Source organism: Bufo gargarizans, unplaced genomic scaffold, assembly GCF_014858855.1.
Source record: "Bufo gargarizans isolate SCDJY-AF-19 unplaced genomic scaffold, ASM1485885v1 original_scaffold_1605_pilon, whole genome shotgun sequence".
Lineage (NCBI taxonomy): Eukaryota > Metazoa > Chordata > Amphibia > Anura > Bufonidae > Bufo > Bufo gargarizans.
In genome coordinates this window covers 136235-157138 of record NW_025334432.1, presented here as the reverse complement: position 1 = coordinate 157138, position 20904 = coordinate 136235, and the positions used below count along the sequence as shown (strand labels likewise).

The 20904-nt window shown below is 43.6% G+C and overlaps 1 protein-coding gene across 1 annotated transcript in view; it reads right to left on the bottom strand.

Moving 5' to 3' along the window:
* Nucleotides 1-20904, bottom strand: part of LOC122923431 (Golgi integral membrane protein 4-like) — a 106722-nt gene that overhangs the window by 46843 nt on the left and 38975 nt on the right. The window contains exon 2 of the mRNA XM_044274241.1: nt 2933-3007. Within this exon, the coding sequence (XP_044130176.1) occupies nt 2933-3007 (75 nt within the window). The remainder of the gene's footprint in view (nt 1-2932; nt 3008-20904) is intronic.

Sequence of the window (20904 nt, the reverse complement as noted above, 5' to 3'; positions counted from 1 at the left end):
CAAAGAAAACAGAAAGTGGCAGCCTGCAAACAGACTGATTTTTAACCCTTGTATCTCAGAAACAGCTGAACATTTTTAATAAGGACCAACAGAAAAAAAAAAAAATTGCCCAAAATGAGTAAAATGCTAATGTACCCTGAAGTTGTCCGTAGCCAAGCGTTTTGCAATCTCAGTCATACAAGGCCTTGATTGGAATATCCATTCTATGTGGATATTATATGGCCAGGGTGGCCAGAGTTACGGAGACAGCTGAGCGGGCTGTGCTACGTGGTTTCCGTAACCCCACAGAAATGAATAGGAGCTACAGAAAGAGGAGCACAGCAAACCTCACTGTGTCTATCTCTACAAGAACGAAAGTGACAAGAAATTATAAGATTCCCACCGCATTTTTATCTCACTCAGGGTACAACTGAAGTCAGGACTTTTACAGGGTCTTTTAGGGACACTAGCCTTACAAGACAAAACAGACTTGGGCTACTTTCACACTTGCTTTCTTAATCCTGGTATCCGGCAGAGGATCTCAATACCGGAATTAAACGGATCTGTTTTTTGTTTTGCACATCAGGATGCATCCGTTCCGTTAGGATGCAGTTGTGTGAACTAAAAAAAAACTGGATCCGCCACTAAATACTTTGAAAATCAATGGGCGACAGATCTGTTTATTAGGCTCCTAAAAAAAAAAAAAAAAAAAAAAAAAATGACCCGTCAGCATTGACTTACATTGTTTTCAGTGCCATCTTTTATGACCAAACAGGTTTTGTCTCTGGTCACAAAAAAGAATGCTGCTGGAATGGAAGACATCCTGAACGGATCTCTTTCCATTCAGAATACATGAGGACCAAACGGAAAAGTTTTTTTCTGCATTGAGATCCTCTGCCGGATCTTAATACCGGAAAACAACAACACGAGTGTGAAAGTAGCCTTACTGTAAGGTCATGACTATGTATGGAAGTGACACACTGATACTAGATACTGCATTTTTAGGGTGGTTTCACACACAGCAGTTTTCCGTTTCCTATAAGCTTTTTTGAGCAAGTTGTAAAAATATGTGGAAACCCTAGCTGCGGTAAAATTGTTCAATATGTGGCAATTTTTAGACAGATTTTAAGTGCAGACAAAAAATCTGGGACAATATCTCTTACATTTTTATAAAATGAAATTCTCAAAGTAGAAAGTTAAGAAAATGTAAGCATATAAATAAAATGCATCCGATACTGGAGTTTCCCGTGGATTATTTTATGCCACGTACAAAATAAAAAAAAAAATGACACCTAAAAATGCTTGTTAGATAAGGGGGGAAAAAAAGATTACTATTTCTTCATACAGGGGTCAAAACTTTTCTTCTTTTTCTGTTAACATAGTCGTAGGGGCTTATCTTCTGTAGGAATAGTTGTATTTATAATGGCACCGTTTTGGGGTACTTCTAATGCATTCAAGCACTTTTATTAATGCTATTTGAGGGGTGGAGGAATGGAAGAAAAACAGTAGCTGTAACCATTTTTGGGTTTTGCTTTTGTGTAGTGTGTGTAATGTATATAAATGACCAGTTAACTTTATTCTGCAGGTCAGAACAATTATGGCAATACCAAATTTATTTAAAAAAATTTAAACTTTTATTACTTTTGCGATGAGATGTTTTTATTGGTACCATTTTCTGGTACATATGAGGTTTTAGGCCATTTTTTGAGAGGCGGGGAAATAAAAATAGCAATTCTGGCTTTATATTGTTAGGCTTTTTTTTTTTTTATGTCTGAGAATTTTATAGTTCGGGGCGTTAAAAGGGTCTCGCGTCAGCAAATGGCAGTGATCATGTAGAGAAAGTTAGATTAATTTTTCCATCACATTATACACTGCTCATTTCCATGATTACGACCACCCTGAAATCCAGCAGCGGTGGCCGTGCTTCCACACTATAGAAAAAAGTGCTGGACTATGCGCACATCCTGGCCACCAGAGAGGCCAGCATTTTTTTCCTTTAGTATGCAAGCACAGGCACCACTGCTGGATTGCAGGGTGGTCCTAACCATGGAAACGAGCAGTGTATGATGCAATGGAAAAAAATGAATCAAGTCAGCAAAGGAAGCAATATGGACAATCACAATACATTAGTAAGTGCCTTATATTGACTTTCTCTACATTATAAATGCCATTTCCTGAAGTGAGACTGCTCCTTTAAAGACACAGTAATAACAATATTGTACTACTTTTTTGTTTAAATTAAAAAATAAAAATAAATCACCTTCTTCCCCATTAAAAATGCGTTTTCCTCAGCACTCAACAATTGCTTATCAGTGGGGTTGGGTGGGGGAACAACATCTAAGTACGGTAGTTCAACTGCTGGGATCAGATTTCTCAGATCTCAGCTTTTACAGCCAGTAACAGCAAGTGTTAGCATACTACTGTTCCTGCACCAATGGCGCACATTTATATCAATTTGCTGGGACTTCATAGTTCCTATAACATATGTACAGCACAGAGCGGGACAGGGTTAAAAGGGAATCAGATATAGAAAACCATTATTGAAGCCTGTCCTTCTGTGACATGAAGACCAATAGCTCCTGCTGCTGATCAAGAGACAAAAAACTGTATGTGGTCAGATATACACCAAAATATGAAGGTCAAAACCTGGCTGTAGACAGGAGATTTGAATTGTGCTGGACAGATGGATGACAAATTGTCCTTGGGCACATGGTAGGTGTGGCTCTGTTACAGAAGTTGAATTGGGGCCAGAAGCTTCTAATAATACCGCTGCATGGAACGTTATGTATTATTACCGTAACATTGAGTAATTCTGTGGAAGCTTTGGCTGGAGAGAAGCAGCTTGTGTAATCGAGAGCAGGGGGTCACACATGGAGAGTATACTTTGGTTGCCAGAAAATGAAATAAAACCTGCTGGTCTACAGATGGTAAAAACAATGGCCTTGATACTGACCCTCTTTTGTCTTCTTGTGCTCACTCTTTTCCTTCTGTAAAGAACGTTCAAGCCTTGACCGATGCTCATACACCACTTGGGTTCAAGAAAGAAAACAAAGAAATAGTTATATAGTGAGACAACTCAACAGGAATTACATGCCCCCAAGATGGAGGACCTGCGACCACCCCCCAAACATAAAGCCAGATACTGTAGATGGGCAAGGAGCAAGATGTCTTCTGCATAGTCTTTGGAGATTAACTCTCTGAAGCATACCGTAACACTCCATTTGTGTGTAGATCCCTATTCTATAAAGTATTTGTTTGGGACATTTCAACATTTATATTACAGACTTTATGAAGGTCATGAACACAGCTGGAAGACAGGCCACCAGCTGTATTCACAATGAAAAGAGCAGATATAGTAAGTTATCTCAAGGGGTTTTCTGAGTTTTTAATACGTATGACCTATGCTCTGGATAGGTCATCAGTATCTGATCTGTGGGGGTCCAACTCCCAGGAACCGCGCCAATCAGCTGTTTTTGAAGGCAGTGGAATTCTTCTGAGCGCCGTGGCCTTCTCACAACTTTTCCTAGGCCAGTGACTTCACGTTCATCGGTCACGTGGCCTAGGAGCAGCTCAAGTGAATGGGGCCGAGTGCGATACCAAGCACAGCCTCTATACGATGTATGGCGCTGTGCTTGGTAAGCGGCGGGAAAGCAATGGCGCTCACAGAAGCACTGGTGCCTTCTCAAACAGCTGATTGGCAGGGGTCTCGGGTGTCAGATCCCCACCGATCAGATACTGATGACCTATCCAGAGGATAGGTCATCAGTATTAACATCTCAGAAAACCCTTTTAAAGGGGTTTTCCCATGTAAGACATCAACAGCATAACATTTTGGCTGCGTTTGACCTTATAGTTTATAGCAGGTACCTGGACATAGGCAAACTTAGACAGCAATCAACTCATTCACTTTTATGGGAAAATGTAGTGAGCATGCTCTGTGACATACAATGTGCAGAGATTACTGTGCCGGGAGGGGATGACACATGAAGAGTTTTTCGAAGTACATGGGCTCTTTAACTTGAAAGTCAGAAAACATCTTAGCCAGCTCTAAAAGTTGGATGATGACGTGTATAGTCACAGATCATATGATAATAGTTCTATCCAGCCATGTCTGATGGTAATGCTCTGTGCAAATCCAAGCCATATGACTGTAATTTCAGGAGTGATAAATTACTGGTTTTAAAAATAACAGGGATGCGAAAGCTAAAAGCCTGCACTGTCAGAACAATGCACCAACGAGGAGCTATGGATATCTTGTGGGTTTATCAGTGGATGGTGGAAAAGTAGTTAGTTTTTTTGACTCAGTAACGATGACAAAGGCAGATTACAGGATGTGATCCTGGGCTTTAAAAATATTATATATATCTATCTATATACACACACATACATATACACACACATACATACATACACACACACACACACACACTACTCGTACAAGAAAGTGAAATGACCTCAAGTGCATGATAGGGACACAGCAATAGTCTAATAAAAGTTTCAAGTGACGCGCCACCAAATGACTCCCATTGCTCTGGTCTGTTATGTAACTCGATCTTTAGTGGCTACCATTCTGGCATCAATGACAGTTTAGATGTGTCATGTAGCTGAATCCTCCTGTGAAAGCAAACATCATGCACAGAGACAGATATCACATATGCAGATGAATGGCAAGCAGCCATAGAGTATTAAGCAGTGGTTCCTCAGGCCCACCAGAGAGTATAATCTGAGGGTCTGTCCTTTGTCCATTACTGTCATCATAGTACACGCAAGACACATATCAATAATAGATTATTTGTGAATCATCCCATAAGACATAACTCTAGTCACTCCAAAGTCCAAACAGGGTTGTCTTCTGCTGGACCTTTGAGATCTATTATTGTATCAGCACCTGTGTCCACTGGAGGATGCACTGGGACTCTGGTGGTCAGGGTTGCCAACTGTCCAGAAATTTCTGGACAATCCATAAAAATAGACTACTTTTTCCTGTGTCCGGAAAAAACAATAGATGTGTCTGCAATATATTGAAGTGGCGGTACTTGACTATGTAATTTTGGTGGTATCCGCATTTTACAGCTCACAGTAAATGCTGGTAATGAGTTCTTATGTGAATATTAAGCTATAGACTGGTATTCCTTATCTTTATCATTCATTATGGTTTTCCTATTTGTTTGTAAAAAATATTGGCAGTTTCGGAATAAGTTGTCCAGAAAATAAAAAAATTCTAGTCGGTAACCCTACTGGTGGTCATCGAGAGAGAGAGAGAGAGAGAGAGAGAGAGAGAGAGAGAGAGAGAGAGAGAGAGAGAGAGAGAGAGAGAGAGAGAGAGAGAGAGAGAGAGAGAGAGAGAGAGAGAGAGAGATATATATATATAGGCATTGGGTATATTGTTACTTAAAGGGGTAGTCCCATCTCAACATTTATAGCATAATGCTAGGATATGCCATAAATGTCAGATAAGAAAGTCCCAAAAGGTGGGACCTTTGCCTCCATCTCCAGAATAGGGCACATGAACTGAGAGGTAGCACACCGCACATACTCAGCGTTATCAGAAGTGGAACCTATGGAAATAATTGTGCCTCATATTTTAGACCCACTCCTGGTTTTGGCTTACAAATACTATCAAATACCGACAGTGTGAAAGTGGACAATTTATTTACAGAAAGCTAATAGAGTATCTGAGACGCTGACTGGTTCTTGACACTGTGCTTTAACTTTTTGCTATGAGAGGTGCAGAGAGAGCTGCTGTATTCTAAGAACAAAGCTGGTCACGTCCGCTGAAGAGACCAAGCACTCCAATCTGGTAACTTATAAAGAAATAATTGACATTTTGCTGGGGCTTTACAAAGTAGGTGATCCAATCAAGAAATGGGATTTCAAAACCGCATAAAATGGAAGCATTTGTTTTCAGCTACAGAGATGCAGGAACGACAAGCTTCATCACATGCCTACTTTAGTGGAACATACTACAAGCCTCATTACACAACAATTCGCAAATAAAATGCCTAGCTCAGGTCTATCAACACAAAAACATTTTTCTGCTTCCAAATCTTAACATGATAATTAATAAAACAGTCATATCTGCGGCTCCGGGAAAAAAAATATGTATTACATTGCATAATCGGATCGGTCGTAAAATACAGGAAAGAATTTATACGGCTCATTTATAGAGGGTTTACCATGATCAGCCTCAAGAGGCAAGTAAATGATGGATGGCCATTAACTCTTTCACCACTGCGGAACACACTTCAGTTGAAAACTAAAAGTAATACAAGAGGGACAGGTTGTCTTCTTCTAATTATAATATCGGGCCTTGGTCTCCAGTAGTTGTTTCATACATGTGTCTTCTGAATTTATAGCCGCTTGTCGTCCACTGGAGTTAACCCCTGACACAGACATATTGGGGCAGATTTACTAACACTGTCCAAGTGCAAACATAGACTCGACAGTCTAAAAATGCTCCACATTGGCCGATGCTGGATGATCTGGCCTACAGACTGTCTAGTCTTAGTTTATACAAAGTAGGGTAGCATTTCTAGATAAATTGTTGGGTTTACAAGATGGGCCAAATCAAACAACTTTGAGTACACGACCTGTACAGTTTTGTGTTCCTGTATGGACAAGCTGTGACCAAAATCACTATATACAGTAACATTGAAAAGTACATGTAATATTTTTTACTTCTGTATTACCATAGTATTGTCATTGAAGTGTTGTTTACATTTTCACGTTGAAAAATGTAGTTTTCAATAAAAATTATTGTCTCCAAATTTATCAATGTGCAACATTTGATAGAAATGATTCCTACTCAGACTTAAAAAAAACACAAAAAAAAAAAACACACTACTCCAAGAAGCAGCGGAGGTGGTTCCCCTGCAGCAGAGTCCAGATGCCTGCATTGGGGTTAAAGGGTAAAGACCAGGGGGGCCACTTAGATAACACCCTTAGGAGAAGCGCAAGCCATATCTGGCCAGTGGCATAGTGGACCAACATGCACTTCTTTATAAAATATTCTACAAACATATCGTTTTCAGAGCAAAGTAATGCCACAAGAGAAGAAAAAAAATCTTCTAGAGTAACTTAAAAATCCTGTCAGCGTGATCAACCCTAATAAAGCAGGTATTGGGTTGAAATCAAATGGGCTAGTTTTTAACAGCCATTTACATTACACCACACCCGTCTAACGGCTACTTTCACACTCGCGTCTTGTATCTGCACAGACCGATTCGAACCAATAATGCAAACGCTTGTATCCGTTAATAACGGATCCGTTTGCATTATTCATAAAAAAAAAGAAGTCTAAGGCAAAACGGAGCAGTCTCGACTTACATTGAAAGTCAATCGGGGACGGATCAGTTTTCAATTGCACCATATTGTGTCAGTGAAAAACGGATCTGTCCCCATTGGCTTACATTGTAAGTGTAGACGGATCCGTTTGGCTCTGCATAGTCAGACGGACACCAAAATGCTGCAAGCTGCATTTTAGTGATCGTCTGAAAAACGCAACGGAGACCAAGTGCAGCCAAACTGATGCATTCTGAACGGATCCTTATCCATTCAGAATGCATTGGGGCCTAACTGATCCGTTTTGGGCCGCTTGTGAGAGCCCTGAAACGGATCTCACAAGCGGACCCAGAAACGCCAGTCTGAAAGTAGCCAAACACCCATTAAAAACGGGCACACTATGAAAAAAACAAAAACATAGCTCATCACAGGCGCGCCAGGAACGCTTCCTCCGCACTAGAGGTAGCAGGAGGTGAAGTTCGTCATATCACAACAACATGAAAAGCGCCAGGTTTCGCTGCCTCTAGTGCGGGGCAGGTGTTCCCAGCCTGCTTGTGTTGTTCTCCTGGCATGAATACTGAGGAGCAGACACAGGCTATGGAAAACAGCATCTGAATACCGTCAGTGACGCCTGTAGTAGCTTACATTTCGCTACAGCGCAAAAAACTTGCTGTCTGGAGTCATTCTGGTAATATCACAGTATATCAGGATACAATTTCTGCTGGTTAAGGGAAGCGGATACACGGCATTAACTGTACTGGATAGAAAGCGACCATGGCTGGGCTCTTAGACAGGGAAGTAGAGCTTTTTCTGTACGGTTACATTCAGCAAGGCTTCTCTACTGAAGTCAGTGATCGGCTCCACCATTTCCTGCCGAAACTGAACTGCCAAAAAAAGGACCAAGGTCAGCAGAACAAAGTAGGATTTATTCCTCCCGTTTCCTGCTTCTCGAGAAGGTGTGCCCTGGACAAATACAGACGGCTTCCGTTTCAGATTATATTTACTTCTATTCTCAAACTGAGGAGGTGCTGACCATCATGAGAGGGTGTCCATCAGCTTTCTGCTGACAACAGCCGCTCACGTACACAATTCAGTTCCCTCAGGTTTTTATGGCGACCACTCCTGCTTCCTACATGCGTCCTATACTTCTGGAGGATTACCAATCGAGGATGAATCCCTACCAGAGTGTCAGTTTGTACGTTTTTTTTTTTTGAACATGAAGTATGAGAGGAACTTGCCACCAATACTGCAGAAGCAGAACAATGATTGAGGACAGGTTAAAACATTAAATGGAGTCAGTCAGCATTCCGACCCTGCAAAACTGCTCACAGCGCTAGGTGGGGGATGCGGAGCGCAGGGTACACGTACTCTTATCAGAGCTTTTATTACTACCAGCATTTTGCAGGATTAAAGAGGTTTTCCGGTTACACCAAAAAAAAAATCTTAAGTCCAGCATTCAACCTTACTTCAAATGTCGTTCTGAGTACATTTTGACTCCTCCAGCATAACTACCATCTGTGACCTGCACCCGGTGTTTACATCCCAGTACAAGACTCACAGGAGCACCTGCAGCATCAAGTCTCTGCCTCTCCTACTCCTCCCAGCTGGAATATCACATAGCCAAGCCTGCTTGAATCCCTGCCGGAAAACCCCACCCTAAAAAACAGAGTCTTTGACGACATCATGTCTACAGAGCAGGGTCCAGGAGCATGAGCAGAACACTGCCCTGCGAGGCAAGGTCACCAATGAGGTTGTATCAACAGGAAAGATCTTTCCAAGCCTTGCCACGGCTCAGATGTCGAAGTGATGTCACTGGGACAGAGAATCAACACAACAGACAATGCATGTGACCACGATGGAGCGTGAGAAAACAGGGAATTACAGATAAACAATCACTATTAGGCTAGTTTAGACCTGCCGGATCTCTAACGCTAGCCTGAAGCTAGCCTTAGTAAGTGATAACGTGTTGTTTCCCATCAAGTGATGCTACAAATTGCCAAACCAGAATTGTCAAAACCGGATCTGTCACCAATTTTGACCATGCTATACTGTTAACAGCACCAGGTTATTGCTGGGGACAGCAGGAAAGACGTAGCTTTTGTAGAACTTTTATCAGGACAAGTGTGACTATTAACTTTTATTCTGCTAGATCCAGTTCCAGCAAGTTCCCAGGAGGCGGAGCTTCACTGTAAAGTGCTCTCTTCTCACTACACTGAGCTTCTTCACAGCCCCTCCCTTATGATCTAAGTGACAGCTATAGCATACGACAAGGAGACTATGGGCCAGATTTATCATTACACTTACATCTTACTCCACTTTTACATCTGTCCAAAGTCACTTTTGGCTAAGTTTTATTAATTGTCCTTTAATACTGTGATAAATGTGGTTTGACAGTAGCCGTTTATCCTTCAGTAAGCGGCTTTACAAAAGTCTCATGTTCTATTAAAAAGTTGCATAACATACTGGAGTGAAATTGCGCAATTTTTTGCGACTTTTTAAATTGTCGCAATAGTAAATGTGTCTAGAGATATGTCTAGAGATGTAAATATGTCTAGAGATTTATTTACATAAGAAAACACTTAACTGGCGAGCATAGCGTAGAGCCAATAAAAGTTGCACATTTTTGTGCAGTTTTAGCGATTGCGCAAAAATTTGCGATTTTGTCAATCCATTATTTTGACTTGAGCGAATGATAAATCTGGCCCAATATCGGTCACTCAGGGCAGAGCTCAATGTAGACAGCATTTTACAGTGAATCTCCATCTCCTGTACACTTAAAGGGAACCTGTCACCGGGATTTTGTGTATAGAGCTGAGGACATGGGTTGCTAGAAGGTGGCTAGCACATCCGGAATACCCAGTCCCCATAGCTCTGTGTGCTTTTATTGTGTAAATAAAAACGATTTTATACATATGCAAATTAACCTGAGATGAGGTCCTGTCCCCGAGATGAGTCCAGCACCGCCCCGCATCCTCAGAATCTCCTCCTTGCTCCCAGACGTCAGAAAGCTAGACGGCCGTAATCTCGATGTGCGAGCTAGCGCATGCGCAGTATCGTCATAGTGTTCCTTCTCTGTGCTGGCATCAGCCTCAGGGAAGGAACTGCGCATGCACTAGCATCTCGATATTACGGCCCTCTAGCTTTCTGACGTCGGGGAGCAAGGAGGAGATTCTGAGGATGCGAGGCAGTGCTGGGCTCCTTCACGCTGGACTCATCTCCGGGACAGGACCTCATCTCAGGTTAATTTGCATATGTATAAAAAGCGGGGTTTTTTTTTACACAATAAAAGCACACAGAGCTATGGGGACTGGGTATTGCGGATGTGCTAGCGACCATCTAGCAACCCATGTCCTCAGCTCTATACACAAAATCCCGGTGACAGGTTCCCTTTGTACCCATGAAACTGAATGACCGGTTACATGTGCACTTGGCAGCTGAAGGCATCTATGTTGGTCTCATGTTCATATGTGGCCACATTGCTGGGAAAAATGATGTTTTAATACATGCAAATGAGCCTCTAGGAGCAACGGGGGCGTTGCCTTTACACCTAGAGGCTCAGCTCTCTCTGCAACTGCCGCACCCTCTCCAGTTTGAGTGACGACTTTAGGAGACTTCAGGGCCAGGTGGGATCACGTTTACACTGCCTGGCCCTGTCAAAGTGCAGAGAGCATGGCAACTGTAGCGAGAGCAGAGCCTCTAGGAGTAATAACGCCCCCGTTGCTCCTAAAGGCTCATTTGCATATATATAAAACTATTTTTACTCAGCAATGCGGGCACATATGAACATGGGACCAACACAGATGTCTTCAGCTGCCAAGTGCACATGTAACAGGTCAGACAGTGTCCTGGGGACAAATCTGCTGACAGATGCCCTTTGAGGAAAAGTACATAGCAGAATGAAACTTCATATTTTCACTAGCCCGAATGATAAAAAACGCTACAAAAAGGTACTTTTGTCCTGATCTTCCCTGCCCCTACCTAATGCCGTCAGCAGTGTAGTATTGGCAAAACTGATGACAGATTCCCTTTAAAAAAATATAAAAATATATATCTTTTGAAATAAAGCTCAAACATTCTGTAGAAACTAGTAACAACCAGACCAGTCTTGTCTATTAATAATTTGCTGATCATTTTCAGGATGCTGACATCCACCAGACTTCCTGCAGCTTATCTCCTGATCCCTTTAGACATGCAAGGCGGGCAGCTCCCAAAAACTGAAATGTGTATTAATTTGTATTAGCCCTCTGATAGAAGTAGATACTGGTTAGAGCAGGCCCAGGTTTCCTCCCTTCTAAGACACATAATGCCAACATATTAGCATAGCGATCCTCATAGAAAGACCATTTAATTTAACAAAATCCACAGTTTCCCTGGGAGATAAGCTGTGCCAGAGATGCCAAGCAATCTTTTGTGTATGGTCAGTTTTAGGCCTCCTGCACATGGCTATGAACCGGCCATGCCCGTGCTGCGGACTGCAAATTGCTGTCCGCAATGCACAGGCACCGGACGTGTGGCTGCCGTTTGCAGTTGCAGTCCGTAATAATCTTTCCGTTCTGCAAAAATATAGAAATGTTTTATTTTTTGCAGTGCGGAGGCACGGACTGAAATCCCATGGAAGCACTCCATAGTGCTTCCGTTCTGTGCCTCCACTCTGGACAGCACCGTATCTTCCAGACTGCACACCTGTTCAAGTGAATGGGTCCACATCTGTGATACGGTGTGCACACCGCCACCGTTTGCTGGCCACAATACGGACACGGCTAGCACACAGTTGTGTGCATGAGGCCTTAAAAGGGATTGTAGCTTTGTTCCAGAATCAGCACCACTTGTGCCTGGTATTACAGCTCAGCCCCATTAACCAGATCCAGCCTGTAGACAACAGTGGCTCTCTTTTTGATCAAACGCAAGCCATGAATCTAGGGGGATTGCCATTCATTCATTTTCTAAATTATCAGTCCAGATGCACCAAAGGACGTGGTAAAGGTAACAAAAACCATTGAGCAGATGAAAATGGTACTTTTCAGCAGGTATGAAGGGTGTTCAATAAATTATTTACCCCAGCCTGTTCTGTCAGTGTTGGAGAGCTGAGGTTGTCCGTGCAGGTTGAGACATGTCTGGACAAGCAACACACACAGTAGCAGTTCAGTCTGATGAAAGCACTGGAAGAGACAGGATGGCAAGTGCAGTACAGTGCGGGTCTACAAAGAAAGTGAGAGATGTGGAGCTTCGTTCTGTGATAAAAATTCCTTACAAGGGAAGGAAAGAAGCCTCAAGAAATCCATTAAAGGATGATTTCTGTATATGGGGATGATGCACCTTCCTACTACCAAGTAAAGTTTTGGGCGAAGCAGGTTCAATTAAAGATTTCCTTTGAAGATGCTTTGACAGGTTGCCTGAACAGAGGACATGTGCCGTAAAGTGGAGGCCATCATTTTGGAAGATCGTAGGGTCAAAATCAGTGTAATAGCTCATGAATTAGACATTTGTCCAATTTTCTAGTATCATTCATGATGTTTTGGTGATGTCAAAGGTCAGCAAAATACTCAACTTCAACAATTTAGCCATGCTTAGAGAAAGTCCTAGAGACTTCTATTCTTGAATTATTACGGGTGATGAAACATGGGTCCACCACCATGATCCTGAGACCAAACAAGAGTCCATGCAATGGAAACACAAGTGGTCACCAACTCCTAAGAAATTTTGTGTGCAGCAGTCAGCTGGAAAGATCAGTTTTTTGGGATACAGAAGGCGCTTTATAAACTAGAATTCATGCCACCTGTGCTTTAACAATGAAGGCATTATGTGAGGTAATCAAAGATAAACACCGTGGGAAGTTGTCGGCAGGTGTGTTGCTGCTTCACGACAAGCTCAGAAGGGAATGCGGTTTCATGAAGATTGACCATCCACGCTACAGTCCAGACCTGGCTCCTAGTGATTACTTTCTCTTTCGGAAGAACTGAAGAATTTTCTGTGTGGTCAACAATTTCCTGATGATAATGCAATCAAAGCGGCGGCAACAGGGTTCCTGCAGAATTAAGAAGTCTCCTTCTATTCTGTGAGTATCCCATCACTGAAGGCAAAGTGGAGTAAGTATGTTGAAGTCAAGGGGAATTACATGGAAAAGCAGCAAGTTTAACTTTTGTTTTCATATTCAGGTAGATAACTTATTGAATACCCCTCGTAAAATACACAGGGGTTGGCATTTCCTAGTGTCAGTTTCAAAGTATGGCTCACAGTGCGAGAAGTCCACCCATGGAGTGGATCTGATAAGATCTCCTGCCAGCTGTCTCTTACAAGTGTACCAGACATCCGGTGTACGATTACTGCCTGCCAAAACATGAATGCCCAGTAGCTACTAACAATCATGAGGATGTCTACTATTCAAGTTGTACTGTATATAGGAGGCAACAGCAGCAAATAGACACCTCTTCTGACAAGAGTACCCATTACTAGAAAAGGTGGTTGCAACCAATACAGCTTCCATTTATGCTCCCACATGGATGCTTAAAGGAGCACTAAAGCTACAATTGAATGAAAAACGTAAACCGAAAATAATTTTACTCAAACTGTTTGCCAAGGCGCAGGATTTTGAAACAAATCACATGCAAGTGAATGGGAGCTGAGCTGCAGTAACCCAGCGCAACCACTACACTGAGAACGGAGCTGTGCTCCCGCCTCTATTCATACCTGAACCCGGACATACCCTTATTTTCACCCAGGCAGCCCCCTGAGGCTAGCAAAGGTCTCCTTTGTTTTCAATAACACACTGCCGGGCAGAAACTTCCACCCGGCAGTGTGTTCGGTGACGTCACCGGCTCTGATGGGCGGGCTTTAGCGCTGCCCTAGCAGTTTTACTGGCTAGAGCAGCGCTAAAGCTTACCCATCAGTGCCAGTGACGTCACCGGGCTTCCTGGAAGCCCCGCTACGTCACCGGATCTCCAAAAAATGCCTTTGCCCAGCGCGATTTAGCGCAGGGTTAAGGAGAGCATCGGAGCATGAACTGCTCAAGATGCTCAAGTCAGGGGGGCTGCCTGGATGAAAATGGAGGTATGTCCGGGTTCGGCTCTGAACCCGGACAACCCCTTTAACCACCTCCCGACCGCCTAATGCACCGATGCGTCCGGGAGGTGGTTGATTTGTTCCTCCTGGACGCATCGGAGCGTCATCTCGCGAGACGCGAGATTACGTCACAGCCGGCCCGCGCATGCGCATCGCGGGCCGGCATTTCGCAGCAGAGTATTTAGTCAGCAGCCTGCCGGCCACGATCATTGGCTGGCAGGTTGCTGATTTTTAAAAAATCCAATCAGCAGCCATTTAACCCATCATATTAGTAAATATGATGGGTTATATGGCTGCTGTGCTCCTCTGCTCCTTCTTTTGGTCGGTTGGTTCCAGCAGAGGAGCAGAGGAGCACATCATCACTGTGAGTACCCACTACACCACACTTAGCCCCCAGATCACCCCTATTAACCCTTTGATCACCCCTTCTTGCCCCTGTCAATCACTAGTGAAAGGAAAAAAGTGATCAGTGCAAACTGTCACATTTTTTTCACTGGTATTGACCGTTAGGTTTCAGTATAGTTTAGGCCCCTTGGTTAGGTAGTTTAGGGATCGGTTAGCGCCCAGCCCACCGCACCGCAGTCCGTTATTCGCTGATTAGCGTATCGCTAATCAGCATTTGTACTTTTATAGTATCTGGAAGTGATCAAAACTGATCACGGTCAGATCTATAATTGTATTAGTGTCACTTTAGTTCTCCCTCCACCCAAAACGCAGTGTTTGCCCGATCAGGCCTGATCGGTCGCCCACACGTGCGTTCGCCCACGCCCGCCCCACCGCAGTGACAAAAAAAAAGTTTTTTTTTTGATCGCTGCACATTCACTTTACACGCACTGCGGCGATAAAAAAAAAAAAAATCAGTTTTGATATTTTTTATCAACCGCAGCAGCCTCCGGTACTTCGCTAGCCTCCCATTTGTAAGACAGGCTTGCTTTTTTTTTCTTGGGTAGTCTCAGGGAATACCCCTAAATTTAGTTGCCCACATTTCAAACAGGGGGTATTCCTCTGAAGAGGCCTACAGGCTTCTGACCCAGTCGGATGAGGAGTGGGAACCCTCATCTGATGAATCCAGCGGGTCAGAATACGAACCTGTAGAAAGCAGTGGCTCTCTGACCCAAAGTTCGGACGAGGAGGCTGAGGTCCCTGATAGCAGCAGGCGTACCCGGCCCTGTGTCGCTAGACCGCAGGTTGCGCAGGATCCGCTTCAAGAGCAGCAGAGTGGGGCTGGTGCTGTCGGATTACGTGGTGAGGCATACACCAGCAGCCCAGCCCTTCCTGGACCTAGTACCAGCACTGCCGTAGAACATGGTGAAGTAGCGAGCACCAGAAGGGCAGTTGAAGCTGGTATGGTGGCACGTGCAGTAGTGACCCCGTCGCAGCCACCGCAAAGACGTGCCCGTAGAGCCCCTAGAATCCCAGAGGTGCTGGCAAACCCTGATTGGCAGTCCCCAACTTCAGCCGCACCTGTAGTTCCCCCTTTCACCGCCCAGTCTGGAGTTCGGGTTGAGACAGCTCAGATTGGTTCGGCCCTGGGATTTTTTGAGCTGTTCTTGACTGCGGAGCTCTTAGACTTAGTTGTGGCAGAGACAAACCGGTATGCCACACAATTTATAACCGCTAACCCGGGAAGCTTTTATGCCCAGCCTTTCCGGTGGAAACCAGTCCAAGTTTCCGAAATTAAAACTGCAGTACAGCCAGGCAGGACAGTGAGGAGGAGGAGGGGCGCATCAATGATCTTCTATAGGTCTCAGTTTTAAATTGGAATGTGAAGCAAAATAGGAACAGAGAGGATAGGGGGTATTACGGGAAGAAGAGCTAGGATAGATTATATATATATAAAATATCAGCACTCCGAGGATTAAATGAAAAAACAATCACCTTTTATTCACCCATGTGGGCAGCGCAACGTTTCGGCTCAGCACTAAAACCTTTCTTAAGCAATGCTCTAGTGCTGAGCCGAAAAGTTGCGCTGGCCACATGGGTGAAGGACTGCTTATCCTTTGGGCCATGCACCCTTCTACTGATTGAACCCACTGTGCTGATGAGATATATATATATATATATATATATATATATATATTTTTTTTTTATTATTTTTTTTTATTCATTTTCTTTATTACCGGTAAGTGTTCCACTAAAGGAGTTGCCCAAGAGAAAAACAGCACCACCTTCATCTATAGGCCGTGTCTGGTATTACAGTTGCATATTGCGGACCGCAAAATACATACGGTTATGTGCATGAGCCTTAAATAAGTATACACGTCAGATTAAGGCTACTTTCACACTGGCGTTTCTGGGTCAGCTTGTGAGATCCATTTCAGGGCTCTCACAAGCGGCCCAAAACGGATCAGTTTAGCCCCAATGCATTCTGAATGGATAAGGATCCGTTCAGAATACATCAGTTTGCCTCCGTTCAGCCTCCATTCCGCTCTGGAGACGGACACCAAAACACTGCTTGCAGCGTTTTGATGTCTGCCTGACGATGCGGAGCCAAACTGATCCGTCCTGACTTACAATGCAAGTCAATGGGGACGGATCCGTTTTCACTCACACAATATGGTGCAATTGAAAACGGATCCGCCTCCCGTTGACTTTCAGTGTAAGTCAAAACGGATCCGTTTGCATTATCATGAACAAAAAAAATATATAAATTCATGGTAATGCAAACGGATCCGTTCTGAACGGATACAAGCGTTTGCATTATAGGTGCGGATCAGTCTGTGCAGATACCAGACGGATCCGCACCCAACGCAGGTATGAAAGTAAAAATTTTCCAAACATATGCAGTATCTGCACACTTTGCTCTATGGTGTGGAGGACTGGGCTCATTACCCTGCCCCAAATTATCATATTTACGTATATGATTAAAGGGATTCTGTCACCACCTATAAGTCCTGTGAGCTAAACATATGCTCATGTCCAGGGTAGCATTCTGATTTCTAAGGTGGCCTTATAAAAGCTATTTGTGGCTTTATTCTGCGGAAAAACAGGTTTTACTAAACTGTCAATCATTGAATTAAGGTGCCCAAGCAGGGGAGGTCTGTGGCTGCATGGTGCCCGGCTGCACGCATCGCCGTTTGTGCCCAGCGCCGCCTTCTACTCCTCAGTGCCGCCTCTTCCTCTCCCTCCTCCCGCTTTGAGATCCCGCGCGTGCGCACAGGCTCAGCCTAATGCGCCGTGGCGGACTGCTGGCATCGGTTTCTTCTTGCACTGTGCGCACGCGCCGAGAAGGGGACACTGCTACAGGTTGCCGGAAAGGTTTACGGCGAGTAAACCTTTCCGGGATATATTGTTTCACATGCGGGCGTGAGGGAGCCGCTATTTAATAGCGGGAGACTCCCTGAACGTCCGGGAGACTTGAGATCCCTGTCTTAAATACAGTAAGCCTCTTGTATAAAAGTTTAGCAAGATGAAGCAAGCAAGGGCATGGGAAACATACGAATAAATAATCGAGCAATGACACAAGCCAAGTATTTTTATTTTTTTGGGTCTAAAAAGAGTTTGTTTTTTTCTTAAAGAAAAAGCCAAGTTAAAAAGAAAAAAAACATTTACCTATAATAAACCTTTACCTATTGGTAATACATGCAGACTGTTTTATATGACAAGCAAACCAATCGGGAGATTATTAATGTCCTACTGTTAGACAGGATAGAATTGGAGCGGACAGGCAGAATCTACAGCATGCTTAAAGGGAACCTGTCATCTGGATTTTGGGTATAGAGCTGAGGACATGGGATGCTAGATGGCCGCTAGCACATCCGCTATACCCAGTCCCCATAGCTCTCTGTACTTTTATTGTGTAAAAAAACCGATTTGATACATATGCAAATTAACCTGAGATGAGTCCTGTCCCTGAGATGAGTCAGGGACAGGACTCATATCAGGCTAATTTGCATATGTATCAAATCGGTTTTATTACACAATAAAAGCACACAGAGCTATGGGGACTGGGTATAGCGGATGTGCTAGCGGCCATCTAGCATCCCATGTCCTCAGCGCTATACACAAAATCCCGGTGACAGGTTCCCTTTAATGAATAACTTGGCGCATCCTTACAGACATGTTAGACATTTTTGTTCCTTAAAGAATACCTCCAGCTTCATAAGGAAACCATTCTAGAGCAGGACTTTGCAGTATAATTATTTTTCGAAATCACTAAATTGGGAAAGTCGGCTTTTAAACTACCCAGCAGCGACAGGACCCACATTACATACAGATAGTGTGGCATGCAACATTTTTGGGTCCGGCTGAAAGACAGAATATATGCTGGAAAGTAGCCGGATTGCCGCCAGATCCCATTGCATTGAACGGGGATCTGGCTGTGCACAGTGGCCTCCAGCTATGCCGGACACTGTTAACTCCGGCAATCTGTTCAACCTCTGGAACAGACTACCGTAGTTGACAACGCGGATGTTAACCCAGTCTTAGACACAATATTGTGTCTGCCCATAGTGAGACTGGTGCACGAATTTAGACAACCACATTCCCAATAGACAATGTTAAAGTGTAGTCTATGTGCATAATCAAACATTACCAAAAGAGTTAACAGCAGGTATACTGTCCAATGCTGCAGCGTCAGCTGTACTGTTGGCCTCGTTAGTCCTGATCACCCCAATTCATTAATATGATAGCTGAATAAAAAGGGTATTCCGCCAAGTTTCAATATTGTAGGCTACCAATGTCCAATTGGCAGGGGATCTTTTGAAATAACACGCTATGGATGTAATTTATTAAGAGCGCCATTTTAGACACCCATCTTAATAACCCTTATATCTAGTGATGGATCCACCAAAGTTGTGAAAAGGCGCCGGCGCATCCACCACCGATCTAAATATAAAACAGCTTCCTAGATGTCTTACATCTAGACCATTTTCTAGGCCTAAAACAGGGTCTTTCGCATTCCACTTTATTTTTTACTTTTAGACTACCTTTTGTGCCGCAATCTGTGCTAGAAATACGCCCAATATAAGCGTATTTCTGGATGATAAAAGACCCCCTAAGTGCTTAGTATGAGTAACAGTGCATGTGCAACCACTGTGTCAACCAACAAATTAAACTTTGTGCTAATGCTAAGAGCATTATCCTTGCAGTCAGAGGTCGCAATAACGCCTGTACAAGCGTCATAGATGCAGGCTGTTTTACTCTCTGAAAAAAAGTCTAGAGCCTCTTGCACACGACTGTATGCATATTCAGTATTTTGCGGTCCGCGAAAAATACGAATGACATCCGTGTGCATTCCGTTTTTTGCAGAACGGAACAGCTGGCCCCTGATATTACAGTACTATCCTTGTCTGTTATGCAGACAATAGGACATGTTCTATCTTTGAACGTAACTGAAACGGAAGGCATACAGGGTACCTTCAGTTTTTTTTTTTTAAATGACTGGCTCCGTATACGGAATGCAAAAAATGGAAAAATAAAACGGTCGTGTGCAAGAGGCCTTAGACTTTTCCCCTAGAATGTGGCACTTGTGTCCTATATGTTCGGGTGCTCTAGTTGTGGGGTCCCAACCCCATTAAATAAAATAAACTCAGGCACTCCTTCGGTTTTGTTTAAAGTATTGTGTCGATTTTTATTTGGTTTTCATATACAAGGCAACTTGTCATGTACATGTGACCTTTCGGTCCTATCCAGACCTTTTTCAAACACTAGTTGCCATTGGAAGAAAATGAGAGAATAGTGGTTTGAGGAAGGTGAAATGTCACCATATTATCTCCAGTAGATCATATGGTGACATTTCACCTTCCTCAAACCACTATTCTCTCTTATTTTCTTCCAATGGCAACTATTATTTGAAAAGGGTCTGGAATAGGACCGAAACGTCACATGGACATGACAAGTTGCCTTGCATATGAAAGCCAAATAAAAAATCAACACAATATTTTAAACAAAACCGATAGTCAACCTTTAAACCCTGTACAAGGATCTGGACTTTGTTGCAGGGGAACCACCAGGCCTCTACCTCCTGTAGTATTTTTTTTGTGCGATTGATTGCTGACTCACAAGGGTCAAAGGACACCGATATTGAGCATCGAGGGCTCAGGCAAAAATCGTAGTCAGGGACAGGATGAAGATAGGGAAGGAAGAGAATGCGCTATGGTAAACAAGGACAGCACAGGCACTGAAAGGACAATACAGGGGTTTGACACAGGTCAAGTCAGGCAGCAGAGGGTGAGTATCCAACAAACGGGCACAAAGTCAGTACATGGCCAGACAACAGAACAGAATACTAGCACACTAGAAAACTTGATCAGGCACCCTCCCAGAGAGAAAGGTCACTTAAAGTACCTCAGGGTTGGTGAGGATTAGGGTGCATGTGTGCTGGCCCTCTAAGAGCCAAAGTAAGCATGAGCCTTACGGGCAGAGGAGAAGCCCCCTTGCTGGCAACAGGTCACAGTCTGTGTGAAGGAACAGAGCAGGCACAGTGGCTGACCCGTTGGGAAGAAGACAGTGGAAGTCAGGTCCAACCACCTGGCAAGGTGAGCAGAATGGTCATCATTGCAATGTATGTTTAGTAAGGACTGACTGCTGTTGTGTAGAGAAAATTCCAAACACTCAAATCAGGAGAATAAGGAAATTGTGTAG